The following is a 22647-nucleotide window of genomic DNA, read 5'->3' as shown; positions in this document are numbered from 1 at the left end:
CCTGAAGTGTTGCAGGCCAAACAACTTGGGTTCCAGCCTCACAGCCAGACACCAGAAGCAGCCTGAACTTCAGTGGAACTAAACGCACAGCCTTGCTGGGATTACCCACCACCCCACAGTAATTGTACTGCTGGCTTGCTGGGATCAATAACACAGATCTGGGCTCTGTATGTCCCCTCCGTCTACCAGTGACTTTAGGACATGCCCTGAAGTGGACATTTTTTCTTTTTTTTTCTTTTCTTTGGTTTCATTTTCTTTTTCTTCTCTTATCTTGATTGTTCTTGTTTTTATATGAGTGTGAACACTGCCTCTAATATTTTTGTTGCTGTAGTTTTGCTCTGTTCTTATTTCTGTTTCTTCCCTCTTTTTGCCCTCCTGTCTTCATCGGCTTTCCAAAGCTTGCAACATCCGCCTTTGTCCCTCAGCTTTGGTTATAATCACTTTCTCTTCTTCGATTTCTCTATTTCCTCCCCTAGCCCCTTTTAAATTTTCTCCCCTGAAGGTAAAATAGCCATATTGAGGGATATTTACTATATACAATTTTCTGGTTTGCTTTAGGTTCTGTTATATAACTGCAAGTCTTGTTCATACAGTTAAGGGTGGAAAATTAATAGTTAACACAGTTTGACATTTTTTAGGCTGTTTTGATGCTATTAAATTATTAACTGTATTATTCAAACCAAGTGACATAATTGTTCTAATCAGTTGTTCTTCCTTGTATGACAAGACAGAGATTGTCTGAGAGTCATAAACAATACTATAAGCCAGTGTGAAAGAATTAGAGACTAGGCCAAATATGCGGCAACTTCTTCTACCCAGTAAATTAAGAGGTAGGAAGAGATTGTGGATAGAAATCTTGAAGACATAGGGGTAGGTACAGAGTTCATGAACAAAAGCCAAACTGCACGAGAAATACTTTAAAGAATCAACAACTGGGATCTCATCTTATTAAAAAGATTTTGCACATCAGAAGAATCGCCAACAGGGTGAAAAGAAAACCTATGAATTGGGAAAAAATTTTAGCCAACTGCCCTTCAGACAAAGGACTTCTATTTAGAACATATAAACAATTTTAAAAAATCAGGGCCCCAAAATTCAAAAACCCAATCCAAAAATGGCCATCTGAAATGAATACACACTTCTCAGATAAAGAAATACAAATGGCAAATAAATATATGGAAAAAATGTTCAACAGCATTGGTCATTTAAGAAATGCAAACTAAAACACTGAGATTCCATCCCACCCAAAAAGAATGGCTATCATCAAGAAATCAAGCAATAACAAATACTGGAAGGACTGTAGAGAAAAAGGAATCCTGCTTCACTGTTGGTGGGGGTGTAGACTGGTACAATCACTGTAGAAATCAGTGTGGAGATTCCGCAAAAAACTAGGATCTTGCAACAGACTTCACAAGCAAAAGCCAGCTACATCTGGAAGACATCTCTGAGAAGGAGTCATTTCCTAAGGGATCTCAATACCAGCAATAAATTTAAGTACCAAAAGCAGTTCATAAGCATCAATGCGGGAACTAAACTAAAAAAAAAAAAAAATGGAAAAAGAGAAGACACAGAGGCAAGATGCAAACCCAACTTCCAGCTGGCCAAAGGCAAACCCAGGGGGCAATGAGGTGAAACAATTAGAAAGCCATTCACTCAGGCTCTCTGAAGTGGTAATAGTGGAAAAAACAAAGCAAATGAGAGGCTGTAGAAAAATTCACATCAGAAATAATTTCTCAGACAACTACACAGATAATGACCCTACTGAAGAACATAGTTAGTGAATCTAGAGTAGATACAGATAAAAAATAGAGGAACTTAGGAAAATGATGGAAACCATGAAGGCCCAACATTGGAAAGAAATGGAATCTGTGAAACAGATTTAAGCAGATATCCAGGAGATTAAAAATGCTACTGCAAGTAAATACAATAGAATGAATCGATGTGAGGACAGAATATCAATATAGAAGACAGGATTGGAGTTAGTGATCATGAAAAGAAAGATTTCTTAAAAATAGCAAAAGACCATGAAAAATCAATCTAACGCGGCTAGATGATACAAAGAAGGATAGCTAAGATTGATCAGAGTCAATGAAAAAGCAGAAGATAGTGGAAATGGCATAAAAACCTGTTCACAGAAGTAATGGCAGTCAATTTGCCAAATATGGAAAAAGAATTTTACATACACTAAGTGAGGCATACAGAACTCCAACTGGCCATGATAAAAAAAAAAAAAAAACTGTACTGAGACTTGTAATAGCCGAGATACCAAAAACTCAACACAAGAACAGAATATTAAAAGCTATTAGACAAAAGAAACAAATTACCTAGAAAGGAAAGCCCATCAGAATCACAGCAGATGTCTCAACACAAACTCTTAAGTGAAGGACAAGTTGAAGTGAAGTATTTCAAGCCCTAAAAGGAAACAACTCAAGCCCAGACAGATGTACTCCACAAAATTATCTTACAAAATTGATGGAGAAATAAGATACTTCCCTGGAAAAGGAAGGAAGTTCATAACCATCAAACCAGCACTCCAAAATGTTGTTAAGAACATTCTAGAAAAAAAAAACAAGAACTATAACTTCATGAACCCCAACAAAATGAATCCATTAGGAAAGATAAGTAATTAAACAAAAGGGAAAAAAGGAACCAACCACAAGGAAATAACAAGAATAAAGATCAGTAATAACCATCAATTTAAATGGTCTCAATTCACCAATCAAAAGAAACACGAGATCAAGAATCAAGAAAGAAAATCAAATAATATTCTGTATACAAAAAACATATTTAATTCAAAAGGAAATTCATAAACTGAAAGTAAAAGGATGGAAAACAATACCCCATGTCATGGGAACTCAGAAAAAAGCAAGCACAGCTATTCTATTTGCACAAAAAAGTGGATTTCAAGTGAAGACTGATCAGGAGAGACAGAGGTCACAACATCCTTGTTAAGGGAACAATTCAGGAGGAAGAGATATCAATCATAAATATATGCACCAAATACCACTATACCCAACTATATACAACAAGCATTAACAGAAATAAAAAATCAAATAAGCACTGATAAAATTGTAATGGGGGACCTCAATATCCCACTGTCACAAATAGATCAATTAGATGAAAAATTAACACAGATAACTGAACCAAATTATTGAACAAATGGACTTATTTTAGGTCTACAGAGTATACCATCCCACAATATCAGAATACACATTTTTCTCATCTGTACACAGGATTTTCTCCAAAATAGACCACATACTAGCTCACAGAACATGTTTAAGTAAATGCAAAGGAACAGAAATTATCCCATGCATATTATCAGACCACAATGCACTGAAATTAGAAGTCAATGCCAAAAAAACCTCAAAAACTTCATAAACACATGGAAATGAAATAACATCCTCCCAAACAACCAATAGGTAATAGATGAAATTAAAGAAGAAATTAGACAGCTTCTACAATTAAATGATCATTTAATGATTAACTATCAAAAATCATTTAATATCATTTAATCATTAAATGATTAACATATCAAAAATTATGGGATACAATGAAGCAATTCTATGAGGGAAATTTATACCAGTGAAGTCCTGAATCAGATAAACAGAGTGAGCTCAAAGAAACAACCTAAGGTTCAACCTCAAACTTCCAGGAAAAGAAGAACAAGTCAAGCCCAAAGCTTGACTGAGGAAGAAAATATAAAGATTGAAGTAGAAATTAATGCAATGGGGACTAAGAAAACAAAACAAAGAATCAATGAACAAAGACCTGGTTCTTTGAAAGGTTAAATAAATTGACAAACCCTTAGTGAACCTTATCAAAAAATGGACAGAAAAGACTCAAATCCATGCATTCCGGAATGAAAAGGGTGAAATTACAGCAGATTTCACAATCTGTAGAAATCCACAAGATGAACTATACCTACTTTGAGAAACTGCATTTTAATAAGATGGAAAACACAAAAGGAATGGACAGATCCCTACATACATCAAAATTACCAAAGGTGAATCAAGAAGATACAAAAATTCTGAATAACCCAGTATTAATCAATGAAATTGAAGATGTAATTAAAAATTGAGAAAGCCCAGTTCCTGATGGATTCACTGATGAATTCTACAAGTAATTTAGAGAATATCTAGTACCACTACTCCTCAAATTCTTTAATGAAATTGAAAAGGAAGCAATACACCCAAAGTCATTTTTGGAAACAAGCATTACTCTGATACCAAAACCAGAGAAAGAGTCAACAAAGAGAACTATAGGTCAATCTTCCTAAGGAACATAGACACAAAAAAATCCTTAGTAAGGTAATAGAAAAACAGAAAGCAGCAAATCATCCTAAAGATTATACACCATGTCCAAGCAGGGATGGTTCAACACAAGCAAATCAATAAATATAATACACCCTATCAACAGAGCTAAAAACAAAAAAATCACACAATCATCTCAACAGATGCAGATAGTATCTGACAAAGTCCAACACCCATTCATGATAAAAGCCCTACAGAAAATTGAAACAGGCCATCGTAATCTGCTAAAAGCCATCTATAACAAACCAAAAGCCAACATCATACTAAATGGACAAAACCCAAAAGCTTTCACTCTAAAATCAAGAACAAGACAAAGATGTCCACTGTCACCACTCTTATTGAATACAGTTCTGGAAACATCAGCCAGCGCAATTAGACAAATGAGAGAAACAAAAGGAATGATGATAGGAAAATAAGCAGTTAAATAACTATTATTTGCAGATGGCATGATATTCTACTTAGAAGACACAAAAACCCCCCCAAAAGACTTCTAGATTTAATAATCAAATCCAGTAGCGTCATTGGAAACAAAGTCAAAACTCAAATAATAAATTCACTGAGAGAGAAATTAGGGAAACCACACCTTTCACAATAGATTAAAAAAAATGAAATACCTAGGAGTCAATCTAACAAAGGAAGTAAAAGAACTTTACATTGAAAACTACACTACTCTGAAAAAGAAGAATGAAAAGGATATCATAAAATGGAAAGATATTCATTGTTCTTAGGGAGGAAGAACCAATATAGTTAAAATGGCCATACTTCCAAAATTGTTAGCCAGACGTAACGCAATCTCAATCAAAATACTAATAGCATACCTCAGAGAATTAGAGAAAACATTCCTAAAATTCACTTGGAATGAGAAGAAATCTAGAATACCAAAAGCATTCTTGGCAACTAAGGCAAGGCTGGAAGATATCATCATCCCTGACTTGAAATTATACTGCAAAGCTACTATGATAAAAAACCACATGGTACTGCCAAAAAAAAAGAAAAGAAAAAAAAAAAGACCTGAGGATCAACGAAACAGATTAGAAAATGCAGAAGCAACTCCAAATATACTCAGCCATCTTATCATGGACAAAGAAACCAAACACCTTCACTGGAAGAAATAAAGCTTCTTTAATAAATGGTGCTTGGAAAATTGGCTTTCTACATGCTGAACATTAAAACTAGACCCACATCTCTTACCATGCACTAAACTAAAACTCAAAATGGATCAAAGATCTAAGTATTAAAACACAAAAACACTAAATCTGCTGGAAGAGAGAATAGGTAGAACTCTTCAAGATACTGATGTAGGCAAAGACTTTATGAAGAAAACCCCAATCTCATAGGAACTATCACAAACAAAATCAACTAGGATCTCATCGTATTAAAAAGCTTTTTGTGTAGAGAAACCACCAACACAGTGAAGAGACAACCCACAGAGTGGGAAAAAAATTTTGCCAATTGTTTCTCAAACAAAAGACTACTATCTAGAATATATAGAGAGAATTCCAAAAAATTAGACTCCCTGCATACAAAGATCCAATCCAAAACTGGGCATCTGAAATGAACACACACCTCTCAGTTAAAGCAGTATAAATGGCAAATAAATACATTAAACAATATTCAACATCACTGGTTATTTGAGAGATGCAAATTCAAACAACACTGAGATTCCGTCTCACTCCAGAAAGAATGCCTATCACCAACTAATCAGCCAGCATAAATGCTGGTGGGACTGTGGGGAACAAGGAACCCTTTTCCACTGCTAGTGGGAATATAGAATGAAACAAGCACTGTGGAAATCAGTGTGTGCTTCCTCAAGAAACTAAACCTAGAGGTTCCACTTGATCCAGCTGTTCCCCTTCTTAGTATCTTCCTGGATGAATTAAAGCCATCATACTACAGCAATGTATGCACGCTCACATTTATAGCAGCAGTTTTTAATAGTTCACTCTTGGAAGCAGCCCAAATACCTGATGAATGGACAAAGAAGATGTAGGTCTTTTATACAATGGAGAACTATTCTGCCATAAAGAAGTACAAACTCGAGACATTTCTAGGTAAATGGATATACTTTAAGACCATACTCTTCAATGAAATTACTTGGACACACATGTTTAAATATCACACTGTTTCTCTGGTGTGAGAAACTGAAAGTATAATTAAGGGCCAAAGTGCATAATAGATATTGTGAAACAGCAAGAACATGTTCAAATGAGAAGGGTAACTAGGAAGGGTAAAGGGGGAAAGGAAAAGGAAAAAAAGAATAGAAGAAAAAAATGGAAATGAAGCTCTTGTAACTAAGGAGGGCAACAGGGGTGGGACGGCAGGGGAATGGGAAAAAAAGCAGCAGCAAGACCTGTCATTACAGGTTACACACTCCCAATGATGCATGTTATCATTACATTCATCTAAATGTACAATCAAGTGAATTTTAAAACAAAGTCCTCACTCAGAGTAAAAGCCAGTGTCCTAGTAATGCCTCACAAACTCCCATTTTCTTTCCAAGCTCCTCTGTTCCAACTTCCCTCTTCTCTCAGTCTGCTCCATCTATACTACGTTTCCTGCTGTTCCTTATGCCCAAGCCCACCTCAGGACCTTTGCCCTTGCTTCTCCCTCTGCCTGGAGGACTCCATCCTCCCTCCAGGCATTTGTTCAGTGGCATCACCATGTGAGTGAAGCTTCCTCGGGTCACTTCTCCCTCAGCTTGGCTCTTCTGCTCACAGTTACACTTTTCCAAGATCACTAAACACCACGTGACCTGCTTTTCTCTCTTTCTCTCTCTCTCACAGTCCCCATCCTAGAACATCAGCTTTATAACGGGTGTTCTGTCTCACAATCCCTAGCACATACTTGAAGCAGGAGGTCAACAAATACTTGTGGGGTAAATGAACTTTACTTTATTACAGAGCTAATTTCCTTGGAGTCAAGACTTGGTCTGAGGTAGCAACATCATAAATGCCTGAATGAATGAACAAATGAGCAGATGAGAGACCGCTAACTGCTATCTAACACTCCATATCTACATGGACTAATATGAAGACAAGTGCTTTTCTGTTCAGAACCAGACGCTATGGTGTAAGTATCTTGTACATGGATACACGATAAAAGCAAAGTGATGGAATCACGTGTTAAAACTCCCAAACTTTGGCTGTGCGCCCGCACCATGTCAACTCTCACAAGCCAGAACTCATCTGGAATCCTCTGCTGGCTGAAACTCTCCTCAACCAGCTTTCAAGCTAATAAATCCTGGTTCTATTTTGAAAGCCTATTTCACAGAAACCTTAGAAGTATTTACCTCGATTACTTAGATATATAAAAAAATAACAGCACAAGAGGGAGAGCATCAGTATCCACACTTGGAAGTGCACCCAGGGGCAAAGCTACAGCCCACAGACGCAGCAGGAATGGAGAACAGAGCTGTTAGGGCATCAACGCCCAGTGCTGCTCATCAGCCAGCCAGAAGCAGTTCTGGAACCAGAAGACATCCCCTCTGTGGCTCATGTTTACCGGGAGATGAGAACTGTGGAATAATCCATGGCTTGGGATGGAACAGCAGAAGAGAAATTCGCTTTGTAGAGGCCACCTCAGCTGCATCTGCAAAGCCCTGGTCCAGGCTCACGCGTGCACAACTGACCCTGCTGTGCGACTGACCACAGCATCTCCACTCTCCCGACGCTGCCACCCGGGGATGTGGACAGGTGTTGTCTTTTGTTCAGACTGCATTTCTGGGAATTTTTTACTGGTGTGCAGATGGGAAGGAGCCCCCTACTGCGGTCAGGAACGTGGATATAAGTGAAGAGGCTATCAGGTCCAGGTTTTGTTTCTGTGACACAACAGTGTGTCCCTGCAGACACATCACCAGCCCTCTCTAAGCCTGTTTCCTTCCCTCTAAAAACCCTGCTTATTGCTCTCAACAATTATAAGAGCTACTGCAGGAAGGTACTTTTCACAGTGCTTTGGCACAGGGGGCTTAAATATGTACTAGCTCTTACTGTATTACTATTATATTATTCTGGATTTAGCTTTTTTTTTTTTTTTTTTTTTTTGTTTTTTTTTTTTTTTTTTTTTTTTTTTTTTTTTTTGTCTTTTTGAGACAGGGTCTCATTATACAGTTCAGGCTGGCCTTGAGCTCATTTTGTAGCCCAGGTTGGTCTCGAACTCACAAGGATCCTCCTGCCTCAGCCTTCTGAGTGCTAGGATTACAGGTGTGTGCCACCACGCCCGACTCTCTTGCTTTTTTGAGAATGGGTTTCACTGTGCAGTTCAGTCTGGTCTTGAACTCACTGTGTAGCCCAGGCTGGCCTTGAACTTAAGGCAATCTTGTTCAAAAATAAATAATACTGTCTTCATCTTGAGTTTAGATTTATAACAGAAACTCTTATGTATTTCCAAGTAGGTGTATGTTTCCAAGTATAAGAAAACAACTCCAGGCAAATGTTAAGAGTAAGAGTTTCTAGGTATAACCAGCAAAAATAAAGTCATTAAAGACTTTACTTGTAATTCTACTCTTGAATGAAATATATATAATTTGCTACTGGAGAGCTTAAAAGATGCCAGACAAACATGACTGTAGAGAATATTTAAATAAAACAGCAACCGAAGATGTAAAAATATATAAATAGGCACAGGTATGTTCAATTTGGTATTTCTTCTAACAAATTACTATCTAATAAAGTAATTCTTCAATATCCTGCCTTGCCTCATTGTTTAAAGATGAACTAAAACAGAAGCAAAATAGTATTTATCTTTCTGTTTCTTCCAGTCACACTTACCAAGCACACACAGCAGAAGTATCATGTTAGCGTCACCAAATTATATGAGAATCATCTCACACACAGCTCCAACTCAAGAGGTTGGGAAGGGAAAGGTCTTTGTATTCTGCACTGACTCCCTGACATCACTGGTGATAACACCTTCGGTGAATAATCCCTGCAGGAAGTATTCCCTTTGACAGGAAGTTTTTGCCTTCAAAACCTGATAGGAAGCTTTTCTTGATTCTGTATTTTGTTTCTCCCAAAGCAAGACATGGCTGCTCGTCACTCAAGAAAGAGACAGCGCTGAGTGACTCCTTAGTCTTTAAAATCCTATGGGTCTGCTGGCCTGCTAACCCCAGCAGAGGAGCTGAAGGAGATGGGAAAAGTGAACTTTGTATTCATTCCATGAAATCACGGGATGGTTTTTCCTTTAGACAGTCACTTTCCAACAGAACTCCGGGCTGATGGGAATGCCCTCCATCTGCGGTTCCTGGTTTCCTACTCAGTAACCACTCGCCACCTAAAATGCAGCTGGTGACATCCGTACCGCATAGCAGAGCTCCAGACAGAAGTTAAGCTGCCTGTAACCTTCCCCACACCGTGCTATCCCAGGTCCTCATGTCATGACTCACTCAGTGAAGTTTCCCTGAGCACATATTAGCTACCAGGCACATGGTAGGCACTGAGGGTACAGCTGGGGATGAAAATGAAAAGATCTCTGACTTCACAGGGACATTCTAGTTTCTAACTGGGGTGTGTATGTGTGTGTGTGTGGGGGGGGGTCCTTCAAAACCACCAGCTCCACCTGAGAAACTGTTTTCTTGAGGAAGTGTGAATTAAATGAAAGTTTCTAAAATTATGTTATTTCAGTCCAGAGAAGCAAATAACCACTGGGAAAAAACGTGTTTCAGAGGCTGAAAGAAACAAGAGGAGAGAGATGGCTGGCACAAGGAAGGGGAAGTGAATTCATAAGCCTTTTGTGGAAGGCCGTCACTGCCTCGGTAACAGAGTCGCTGGTGGGCTGGTTACATGGGAAGGCTGCATGCCCACCCTGGGCCATAAAAACGACCAAGCAGAGAAATGACATTCAGCTGCCAGAACAGGACCTAAGGATTCACAGTGAGAACATATTTAACCATTCTCACTGGAAACAGGACGCAGAGACAACTGAATTTATGACTGGAAAAGGCATTTTCAAGTAGCTATAACAAACAGTTTATGTATTTGATAATGTTTTTGGGGGCAAAAAGACCCCAAAAAACTCAGGCCCTTAAAAAATAAGAGTGAGGCTTTGGTAAAAGTTATTAATCACCCAGTTAGAAGCTGGAAAGCTCACCCAGCCAGTAAATGAGGGCCCTACGTAAGACCATTACTCCCAGCACCACGCGCTTCCTGCCACACCGCGCAGGGGGCTGGGCCGGGTCACCTTTCATCCGTGGTTCTGAGACACCAGATGCTACAGCTGCGGGGCACAGCACCAGGCCAGGCCAAACCCATAGCACTGAACTCTGGCCAGTGACAAATGGGCTGGAAACGATCACAATCGGGTCCCTGGGTAGAGAAAGTTTGCCAAGAGGAAGAGAGAAGCCGTTCAGAACTGCTGCACTTAGATAATTGTTATTAATTAAGCCAAGAACGAAGATCATTCATCAGCAGCCTTACCTAGTTCTGGGGGCAGAACGGTCAGGCGGTTCCCCTGAATGTGGAGTTCCTTGAGCTGGGTCAGCTCCCCGATTTCCTTAGGCAGCGAGATCAGGTCGTTATCCCTAAGGCTGAGCTAAATATAAGAAAACAAGCGGCTGTCAATACAGTCCCTCATAAAGAGGTGCTCACCAGAAACTCTCGCACTCTCCCGCGCCCTTTCTTTTTCTCAGGCTCAATTCTTTCAATTTATTTACAAGTGACTGCAGCTAAACAAGAAACAGCAGCAGGAGCGGTGGTTCACTCCTGCAAAACAAACCTTACTCCTGCTCAAATTGACTTGATTCTACTCTTACAAGGGCTGCAAAAGTGAATTGATTTTCTAAGAATTTAGATAAATTACTTACTATCTGCAACTTTGTGAGCTTCCCAATATCTGGCGGCAGGATTTCAAAATCGTTGTCACTTAGATAGAGTGCACGCAGGGTGGCTGCAAATTAAACAGCAATATATAAACAGGGTGGCACGGAACCGAACCATTTGAGGTCTGATCAATACGTGGGAGTCAGCTTTGATTAATAACCCTGGCTTGGTGAAAAGCCTGTGACATACCTCGGCCCACTATAATAACAAGCAGGTCAAACTTAGATTTACTGGCTGATTGTGTGGCTGGTGTGTCCAGGAAAACATCTATATCCAAGAGGACTGACACAATTAAAGCAGTGGGCATGGGCGGCAGTTTTTGGCATAGAGTTTCTGTGCATTTCTAGAAAGGATAGTTATCTTTCTCTATTACTTCCGATTTACGCTTATTATTCCATTTGCATCCAAAGTAAAACAAAGAGACCCACTGCCTCGCTTGCATCTGTACAGACAGCAGAAGAGCTCTTGCAGAGAAACAGGACTACGTCACAGTAGAACTTTCATATGTAATACAATGACGCCCACAATAAATAAATACATGAAAGGCTTTCCAGCGATGGGAGCCATAATCACAGCTGATCATTTCCATAATCAGACTAATTATTAGTACTTGCTTCTATGGCCTCAATGACAAAAATATATGAAGACAGAGGGGATTAAACAATGGCATGGAGTTAAAAGGAATACAGCCTGAATTAAACAGAAGCTCAGCATCATTTTGTTCACAATATTACACCATAATAACATGATCCCAAACTAATGCACATTAAAATCCTACAGCATCTTTTTAGCCTCAACCAAAAGGTGGGTACTGTATGCTAAGATGTATGATTTTTCCTCATTTATTTATAGATATTTAATGTTTAAAAGATCAACAGAACTGTATGTTAATACATGTGACAAAAACAATTTTTTCCAGAGCACTAAGAAAGAAAATAATTCCAAATTGGTTTCATGTGCCTGAGAAAGTCTTGAAAGGCAGAGTACATGGGGTAAAAAATGAAATTAGCTAGCTAGACTAAAATTGAGAATTTTCTGGATGCCATAGATGTCACTGGAAAAGCAGAATATTCATTTAAGGCATGCAACCTTTTCCTAAATTGAAATATTTAGTAATGAATTCCTAGAAAATCAATGTTTTCTAATGTTTAGAGTTCCTGCACAAGACATTTATTTGCATATAAAAGCATCAAGTGTGTCCATCTACGACTAACAATTTCTTAATGTCTGCACAGTGGAAAAAACAAGCTACATCAATAAAGTGCTTTTCCAAATATAAAACAAGAATCCTGGCTGGAAATTTTTAAAATTTAGTTAACAGTTTATTAACAGTGGGTATTTTTATAAGTACTTGTCTGGAATATCTTTGAGTAAGTATCTTGCAAAGATTTAATAGCAAGATGGGAGTACGTTTTGGGGGGTTCACTCTTAAAAAGAAAGTCAAGTTTCTTAACTAAAAGGGAGACTTGCTCTCATTTAGTTCCAATATCTGTCTTGGAAACTTAATATGAGATTGCTAAATTCACTTCTGACCAAGGGTGTTAGATAACTATATATCAAATATAAATACTGCTGAGCTACGAAGGGCTATTCAAAGGTAATCTGTGAAGAAAAAAAATATATGCATCTAATAATTTCTCTTAAGAGTCTGGGCCCTGGCAAATAAATTTTACCTTAGAATGCAAAGTACCATGCTAAGGAGATTTATAGAATTAAAAGTTTCTTACTAAGGTAGAAGAAATTTCCAGGAAGAGAATTTTCATTCAAGTTGTTGTAAGTCAAGTCCAGGACTTCCAGAGCTGGGAGCGAGCCAAACCCGCGTGGCAGAGTGTTTAGCCGGTTCATGCTGCGCGGAAGGAAAACGCCAGTCATCACACACAAGACACACGTTCACACAGAACACAGATGATTTCCACTACTTTTTGACAGGCTGAAAGCCTTACAAAGTGCCAGGGTTCCACATTTACTTTATGCTTTTTAAATGTAATGTAAGGGACAAATAAAAATTATATATACTCACAGTGCTGTACAAATGATACGTGGGTAGACAGATACAGTGTGGAACGGCCAAATCAAGCTGTCTAACAAGCCTGGTCATCTTATTTACCGGTATGTGTGTGTGGTGAGAATGTTAAAAGAAGCTACTGTCTTAGCAATTCTCGAAAATAGCATATATTTTGCTATATAATGTAGTCACCATGACACACAGTAGTTCTCCTGAACTTAATCCTGTCTGCATGACATTCTGTGTCCGTGGACTAACACGTCCACATGGTCCCCACTCACTAGGCCTCTGGGGACCACCAATCTGCTCTGCTTCTACAAATTCCGCTTTCTGAACAGATAACATACCAGTGAGATTGTGCAGTACCTGTCTTAACCTAATAATTTTAGTCACAAGATCTATATATTTGTAAAACATTTTAAAAATTCTCAGTTGTAATTTTCTCCAACGGTGAAGTTCAATTATTGTTTTGTATAAAAACTGAAACTATCACAAAATATTTGTCTGTCTGGAGAAACACTTCCCAGGGAATGCACAATGATACCTCCAAAAATGCGTATTTTGTATTGCTGTTTTCCAACTTTTTGATGTGTTTTACGTCATTTATTCCTTTTAATGGAAGGGAGAAATTTCAACTTCATGTTGTACAACTATTGGGATTTAAAATTATCTCCAATTACACTAGTGGTTGTCAGGGGGCTTGGGGGAAAGTGTTGTTCAATGGCTATAGAGTTTCAGGTTTGCAAGAAGAGAAATTTCCGCAGATCGCTTGCACAATAATGTAAACATACTGTACCATCACTGAATCTCAATTGTATACCAAGATGGCAAACTTTTGGATATGCATGTGTGTGCGTATATGTGTGTATGTATCCAATGAAACCTGAGGGTAATTTTTTAATATTACCATCATTTATCCTATTCAAGACCCTTATTTTTCTTAATGCAGTTTCCTTTGAATATTCTTAAAAGTCAATTTAAAAAACCAAAACTTTAAGTTGACAGATATTAAGAGACAGGAGGGACTGTGACACTAAAAATCATTCCAGTCACTGATCTTTCTCGTAATAGATGCGATCCTGTCCACCCCCACCAGTCAGGCCTCACAAGACATGACTGATGGCAGAATGGAAAACCAAAAGAGAAAAGTGGATTTCTATCTCTCAGGTAGACTTTCACGGGCAAAATAACCTTCAGGACATTTGCCGCAATGATAATGATGACCCAGATTTTCTATCAATTCACTATCTGTGAAGCGTTTTTGTCAAGTAGCCTACTTGGTTCACTAACTACTAAGTGTTCATGAGCTAAGCTCTAGCAACAAACCAGGCTGGGAGTTGCTCCAGATTCACTGGGAATGCTGACCCAGTGAAGTCATCCCAGAAATTATTACTGTACCAATATGGCACCTATATGGTTTTGCATTTCTTGGAAAATAACTCTATAAGAAGAACTAGGTTTAAACAATTAAGAACACAACAAAATGTTCTTTTATTTAAGCGGGTGGTCAACACATTTTCAGGTTTTGTGATCATCAGAAAAAACAGCAAATACTACATAACTTTAAAAGCAAATTTTGGATCAGCGAGTCTTCTGGGCCACAGTCCATGTGGTCTAACTTCTCTGGCTCTGTGGTCTCCTACGTGTATGTTTTTATTCTGGATGACTATTCTTAAACAGTCTTCTCTACAACTTATTTTAACCTGGCAATTACTGTCTGCATTTAATACTCTGTGCCATTTCAAGACTGAATATCCTTTCCTGAAACCTATCTTAATTTCTCTCCCAAAGAAGTAAAACTTTTGTTTGGAAGTTTAACAATCCTGCTGGTGTGAGTGTGTCACTAAACAAAGAAAGCATTATACAATCCACAAAGCTCCAAGAGCCAAAAATGCAAACAACTCAAAGAGGACTAGAAGGAAATGATGAATAATAAATGAAAAAGGACAGTTTATCACTCTGCCCAAAGGTATGTCACACCTAAGTGAACAATACCAAGGCTCATTATATTTTTCCCAAACTGATCCCCATTTGTATTTCCATTTTAGTTACCAAAAACAGAAATCTGGGTATTGCCCTACCCTATCCATTGCTGTGTTGCCAACTTCTCCTTCTGTATATTTGCAAATAAAATCTCTCCCATGCCTCCGTCACTGCCCTCGTTCACCTAAGCCATTAAACTAGCATTCTCGCTTGCCGCCCAATCTCTAGTTTCTTTCAAGTTTCTCTACTCTGACCTTTCATGGAGAAATCTCAACTCATACCCACTATTCCATTATGCTACTTTCTCAATGGACAGTAGGATAAAACCAAAGCTCCTTTTTGTAGCTCACAAGGCCCTTCACTAGCACTTCTGGTTCTCTGCCATCTGTTTTTTCACAGCTGTTTTCCCCAATTGCCATGGAGCTCTACTGGGCCCGAACGGTTGGTTGCTTAGGCTTGTTTTCCGTTGGGAAGTTCACAAGCACTCATTAAAATGAGCAGCAGACATTCCCAACTGCATGTGTCGCCTTGCCTCTCCCCTGACCACTGCTTGCCTCAGATCGTGCACTCAGAAATATCAATAAACCTGCAATAAAAATTCCCGGATGTGCAATGCTCTGAGCTTCTAAATAGGTCACAGCTCATCCCAACCTGAGATGCCTTCCTTCCACTTCTAAGCCTGAGAAATTACTTCTCAGGTGTGAAGCCGGGAGCCAGGCGTTCCCCGTGTGAATTCTCCGAGGACCTCACGTGTGGACCAGCATGCTCTGTCTCCCTGTCCCACGAAGCCATCAGCCCCAGCATGTCTGGGACCCTATTGTACTGTTACTGCTGACCCACAGCAAGCCCTGGCTCTTAACCCCAACCCTAACCCAGACCGTGACTTTCACCTTTGACCCCCGAGACAAGCAAGACTCCTGATATAGAACAGGCACTTCCATGTAAACAAAATAAAGGAAAAACTAAATAATAGTAATACTAATACTAATAATAATAACAACATTACACCTTATTTGCCATGTACCAGGCTATGTTCCTAAGGATGGAACTATATATACCTCCTTTAATAAATGAACAAATGAACAGTACAAATATACCCCTATATCTGGTTTTAGCTTCGTAAGTACATGCCAATTAAGCACTGAGACTTAGTAATCTTTAATAAATGTAGGGTCCTTCCTTTTCTGCTTTGCCAGATAGGAAAAGAGTTTCTAAATATGCAGAGGAAAGAACCATCTCTTGTAAGATGAGGTTTCTCCCTTCTTTCAACGCTACTTCCCCTCACACGTTAGAAAAAAGAATGCTCATGGGTCTTACAAGGATGGTCTCTTAGCCCAAGTGGGCTTCAAACTAAATGTCTAACCACATGCCTGTGCAAAGAATAATCTAACAGGAATTTCGTGGATGAGATTCTTTGCCACGCTCGCCTCCTGCTAAACTGATAAATACCTGGCCAGTTCCTGTTCCACTCCATGTCAGTCCCTGACTTAAGTGAGCACGGAGGGGCTACAATTTAATGAATGTAGTAGTCCGCTCAGAGAGTGAAGCATGAATGAGCAGTTTCACCTAACACCTTTGACAATGAAGGCAGAACTCAGAAGCCACAGCTCCGGCTGGCCTCTCTGGACTGTGATGGAGAAGGCATGGACCCGCACCAATGGGATTTCCCCTGCTTTCTGCCAGCAGCCTCGGGGTGAGTAGGAAGCAAGTCCCTGAACCCCTTGGAAAAGGCTTGGCCTCCTCCCTGTGGAACGGGAGCACTAACGCGTTCCCTCCCTGCCTCACAAATGTGGAGGGGGTCACTGCTGGCGTGAGGACTCAGAACTGCACAGCGATCCGGGAGTACAAGGCGTTATTAGTGGCTGCTTCTTGGTTCTGCCACCTCAGCTGAATCAACATTCCTCTGTTCACCTCTGCATAAAGACACAGGATTATAACCTCCTGGCCACTCAGGAGAACTGCAAGAATTAATGAAGTGGCATGAGAGAACGGTAGCTTCCTGTCCCCGGAAGGAAGGCACTTTGTGAAATATTTCTAACTAATACAGAGAAGGGGGAAAAAAAAAAAAAAAAAATCAACCATATTGTAACTTGTTTGAACAGCTAATGCTATGCAGACACGTCAGTGTCTCCTTGGTCACCATAACTGAAATAAAAAATTTTATTGGACACAAAATACAGTAGAAAAAAAACTCCCTTATTGAGCTAACAATTAGCTTCTCAATTAGCTCTCAAACAGATATGCACTAGTGTAGGCCATTGAAAGGATATATTAAAACAATAAAACTTTCCTTAAAACCTCACATATAAAAGGAAACAGGAAACACACTTCTATGCAGTAACATGGACAGTGTCCCTGCCCTTTGCTCCCCCCACGCCCCTTCTGCGCCTTTCTCTCTGCACCTCAATACTCACCCGAGGTTCAGGTGCTTGAGCTTCTGAAGGCTGCTGATCTGCGTGGGCAGCTCTTCAATCTGGTTGTTAAAAAAGTTAAGCACTTCCAAGTTCTTCAGCTCTGCGACATTGGGCGGCACAGCTACGGAGACAAAACGCAGGATGTGAATCCGGGAGCCTCTCTCCCAGCCAGGAATACCAGCAACACATTTTGCTTTCCTTTCCCGTGAAACTTTAGCTCCAATACGACCACGTAATTCACATTCGGTTTTTATTTCTTTCCCAGGTTCCTAGGTAGTGCCTCACCACCAGGTCGAAGCAGAGGTGTTTCTTCTTGTATGATCAGAACAGAAGATTTGCCATGGTTTGTATCAGGTGAATAGTAAGGAAGGAGGCAAAAAAAGGAAAGACAAGGAATTTCTGAACCATAAACTGACTACGAAATGATAATTACAAAGTACACAGACTTCCAATTGTCATAGGTCTAAGTGCAACTATTTTCTGCCTTTTGGTTCTCTCGTACCTCCACCAGAACACAGATAGCAAACCCAAATTCCTCCCTGTGATGGCCCCACATTGAAGCCTTTTAAACAGTCCAGTTATCTGAAGAGCTGTCCTCTTAAACATTGTATTACATCTCAATTTAAGCTCAACCTTAAATGACAAAATATTCAACCTGCCTAGTTTCTGATTTGGGCCTTTGGAGTAATATACCTTGGCCAACACACACACACACACACACACACACACACACACACAGGTTACATAGATTAACAATGGATCGATACACTGAAATTATACAGAAATACAATTACCAAACTGAGGAGCATGCTATGAACTAAGTAGTATGCAGATCAAAGTTGAAAAACAACCACATAGGATCTGTAGGGGTCTCCCTTCCCTGTAATCTGTATCTGCAAATACAAATTTAAAAGCCAAAGGCGTTGTTATCTCAAAAATATAGTCAGTCCTCAATGTCTGTAGGTTCCACATCTGCAGAGTCAACCACCCACAGATCCAGACATACACACTTTTGTCCTTTGTCACTAGTCCTTAAGCAATTCAATGTAATAGCTATTTGCATAACATTTACATTGTAGTAGGTCTTGTAAGTGATCTGGAGGTGATTTAAAGTATTTGGAGGATGTGCACAGGTTATAAGCAAATACTATGCTATTTTACACGAGGGACGCAGCATCCTTGGATTCTGTTATCTTAGAGGCTCCTGGAACCAACCACCCATGGATACAGAGGAACAAAAGTCCAACTTTGAACTGGCAGCAAGAGGACTTTGCACAGACCGTACTTACTGATCCCATTCGTTACTCAATCTTTCTACGAACATCTGCATGTGCAATGATCTTGCCCAAGGCTCACAGAAGCCTGAATATAAACACGATGCAGGTAACTAGAAACACTGCCACGGGCCTTGAGTCCAGCGTGAAAATGCGGCTAAGAGTCTCCTGGCAGCCACCCGCCCCCTCCTCCTCCTCTGCCCCCGACGGCTGAATGCCTGCCTGCCGCTCAAGCCTCAACTCAACCAGGAGCACCTGTGCTTAGACCCGCCACCAAGGTGTGTATGAAATTCCAAACACAGATCTAACATAATCAAGGAGGCGGCTACTCCAAGGACACCAGCTGGTAACTCCCCGGGGGACAAAGAAAGAGGAGGGGCACACTGTTCATTACAGTTCTGAGGCATCACTCTTAGGGCTAGGAAATGTCTAAAACATCGATGACTGATTGTTTTTGGAGAGTGGGAAGGCTTGGTACAAGTTAAAGGAAATGCCTTTATTGGGAGGAGCACGCCTGCAAACTAGAAATCAATCTGGAGCAGGACTCAGAGGCAAGGGACAGCGTCCAGTAACTGGGCAGTGGACTGCTTCCCGAAGTGGCTGGAGATAAGCGGTTTTCGTGGAATAATTGAGACAGCTAGGAATTACTTCCAGAATTATTCCTGCAGATTCACATTAAAGCATACAAACCTGACCTGTACAAAGTGGCTGCAAAAGCATATTTTGGGTGCGGACACAATAGCACCCTTTTGTAAAAATGAATGCTATTTGCTTTATATAAATCACAAGCCGGTACCTTCTCTGTCACCATGTGTCACTTTCCCCAGGACTCTCCCTATTCTGCAAAGTGCAGCTACCCAGAGACCTTTGTCCACCCTCCAGCTACCAGGAAACCTACTCTCCCCACACTGATCTGATGAGTTTGAAGAGCAATAAAGAAAGTTAGTGAAACCAGGAGAAAATGATGATCTCAATTTAGCCACAAACCAAGAATAATGCGACCAGAATTACTGCGGCCACCCCAAAGTTACTCTGCCAATGCAATTAAATGCTGATCTAAAGGTATCGCCCTTTTGACAGGATGAGAGATTATTTCACTCTCCTTCCAAACCAGTCCAATTTAAAACCACAAATTATGCTAAATGTGATTTAGGACTTTGTTTTGTGGACACAAACAATAGCCCCACATTCAATTTACCCATCCTCTCCCAGCCTTTTGATGCGCGTGTGAATTTTTCGTGTGTAAGACTTCATTCAAGCTAGCAGCAGGAAAAAAAAAAAAAAATCACACAATATTTTCCCTAAAGTAGATTTTTTTTCCCCCAGCCACAGTCAATATCAAAAGACGTTACCATTCAAACCTGTCTGGCTGGATTCCATTCATTCTTTTGACCAATATTTAGCAAACGTTTATTATGAGCACAGCATCACATTCCTGGCATGAAGCAGTGCTTTGGGACAGTGAGAGAGCCATGCTATTCAAAGCACAAAGTTACAAAAGGAGGGGTCAAACCTGAAATGGACCTAGTGCTTTGAAAACAAGCTAATCCAACAAAACTATCCATTAAGAAGGTTAACAATACAAATTATGCAATGACTACATCATATACATACATAGCACAAATAATTTTAGCTATTGTGAAAGGTGGATAGCCATATTTCACCAAAGTTCTGTGATGCCCAGCAGTACCCACAGGGCACAGAGGCAACGCAGAACTGGGCACAGAGAAGCCCCAGAGGAGCATGGGATGCAGAGGTGACTCAGGCCTAGCCCGCCTCACCGGCGTCCTTGCTGTGTGTGCTTTTGCTCAATACACAACCTCTCTGGGCCTCCCAGGTCTCAAGTGCAAAATGAGAAGGCCGGAGAATGGCCATTTCTAAACACTCTTCTACCTGTGTGCAACATTTATGAGTCGAAGAAGAGATGCACTATGAAAATCAGTGGTAATGGATTTAAATAATACAACAATAGGGTCCCCAATTAGGAAGCTCGGTCATGTAGAACTTTTGCTTGCGATACTTAGACTCATTTTCTCTGTCACCAACGAGGGTTCATTTTGTCTTGAGACTTCGGCTGTTACATTTGGGAGAGAGATCCTAACCACGCTTGGGCTTGCGTGGCTCCTTCACATGGCATTCTGCCCCAACCACAGGACCACACAACCTCCGGGTCCCTCTGAGTCCAGGGCTTCCACTGCTTCTGCAAAAGGGGACAGAGCCGTGGGCACGGCCCCAGGGGTCTACGGCCAGGGACTGCAGTCATAGCGTCTTCTGGGATTTTAACCAGTTGGACTAACAAGGCCAGCTGGGCCCTCTCATCCTTCAAATCCTCCTGAATCAAAGAACTTAAATATTACTCTAGAGATGTGTCTGTCTAACGTGTTGGGCCAAACTCAGCTTCCCTCAGCTACCTGGCCGCTCGTAAGTTCCCGCCCTGCAAAAGGAGACTCCAAATAACCAAAATAAACTAGTTACAGCAACAGGATTTTTACTCCAGGAGTATGACTTATGACTGAAAATTTAAAATGCTATAACTAATAATTTATTCACAGAGCATTTTAGGAGTGTGCCCCTATGAAAACACACAGCAGAGTAAGTCCTGGAGTTGGGCTGTTCAAAGGGCACCCACTAGTTGTGCGGATGCTTAAATCTAGATTAATCAACATTAAATAAAATTACTAATTGCATTTTTTGGTCACAACCACCACACATGGCTGGTTGTTCCTGTCCTGGGAGTTTCCATCCCTGCAGAATGTTTTACAGTGGATCTCAAACTGTGGAGTACATCAGACTTGCCACAGGGCTCGCTAAGACACAGGAAAGCACCAGTGAGTTTCTGATTCCACTGGGTTGGGGCCAAGAATCTGCACTCCCCAAGCTCCCAGGGGATGCAGATGCTATTGGTCTGAGAACCCTATTTTGGTACAGAGAACTTTTAATTCATTGGTGACATCAAGATTGCTAATTCCATGTATCCCTAACCCTGCACCACAGTGATGATGACAGTATAATAACCAATCTTATCCAAATTAAGATTCCTTCTGAGCCCAGGGATTGATGGGAAAAAACAAGAGGCCCAACCATCGCACCATATCTCATCAGCTTCTGCTTCCTCACATAGATTTAATGGTGAGACTGGTATTGGCAGATGACAACATTCAAGGGGAGAGAATCCCTGTATTGCGTAATCCACCAGATGAAGTCACTTCAGCAGCCACATCACGTGAAGGGATGCCCCCTGCTATACTTTTGTCCTCTGAAATACCGAGGCCTAACCTTTGCGTGCTGGGTATAGTACGGGTTGGCCGGCTTAGGTGCAGCCGATCAGGGCATTTTCTGAGCAAAAGCATCTTGGACCCTGAGGCAAAGAAACAAACTGTGAAGAGTGACAGGCTCTGGGAACAGCAGGCGCCACGCAAAACATACGGCCGGGAGCTCGCCTGCACGCAGCCCACGGGAGGGTCAGAGGGTCAGGCATTGGTCTTTACGGCCATATGGTGAGCGCTCTGCTGCTATAGAAGGGCAGTAATAGACCACGTGCTACATTAACACCCACGATGCCAGGAAGCCAGAAGCTGCGTAGAACTGTGTGGGTTTCTGTCAGAAGCACGGGCACGAAATCCGGAGGTGACCTCTCCCTCCCACTTCAACCAAACTTCTGGGTGGTGAGAGCTCCACTCTGTATTCGTGCGGAAGAACCAAGAGCTGTCTCGTCTGGTGCTTACTGCGCTACGACTGGGCAGGGGTAGCAAAGCAGGCGCTTCAGCCCTGTTGTCTCTTTGAACAAGGGATTCACAGGCTTGTAACGGAAGTGGGTGATGCAGGGTGACTTACCCACAGGAAGGTCGG

General features: G+C 40.7%; 1 protein-coding gene across 3 annotated transcripts in view; it reads right to left on the bottom strand.

The window, feature by feature from the left end:
- Nucleotides 1-22647, bottom strand: part of Rsu1 (Ras suppressor protein 1) — a 191494-nt gene that overhangs the window by 130854 nt on the left and 37993 nt on the right. For all 3 annotated transcript variants that reach the window (XR_261324.2, XM_005386968.2, XM_005386967.2), the window contains 4 exons: nt 17525-17645; nt 12850-12968; nt 11107-11189; nt 10721-10835 (listed from right to left, as the gene is read on the bottom strand). Coding sequence is in view for 2 of the 3 variants with exons in the window: in XM_005386968.2 (XP_005387025.1) it covers nt 10721-10835; nt 11107-11189; nt 12850-12968; nt 17525-17645 (438 nt within the window). In the remaining variant the exon portion in view is untranslated. The remainder of the gene's footprint in view (nt 1-10720; nt 10836-11106; nt 11190-12849; nt 12969-17524; nt 17646-22647) is intronic.

This window comes from Chinchilla lanigera, unplaced genomic scaffold (assembly GCF_000276665.1).
Source record: "Chinchilla lanigera isolate Chin_1 unplaced genomic scaffold, ChiLan1.0 scaffold00028, whole genome shotgun sequence".
NCBI classification, from domain to species: Eukaryota; Metazoa; Chordata; class Mammalia; order Rodentia; family Chinchillidae; genus Chinchilla; species Chinchilla lanigera.
This window is presented reverse-complemented; position numbering and strand designations above follow the sequence as displayed.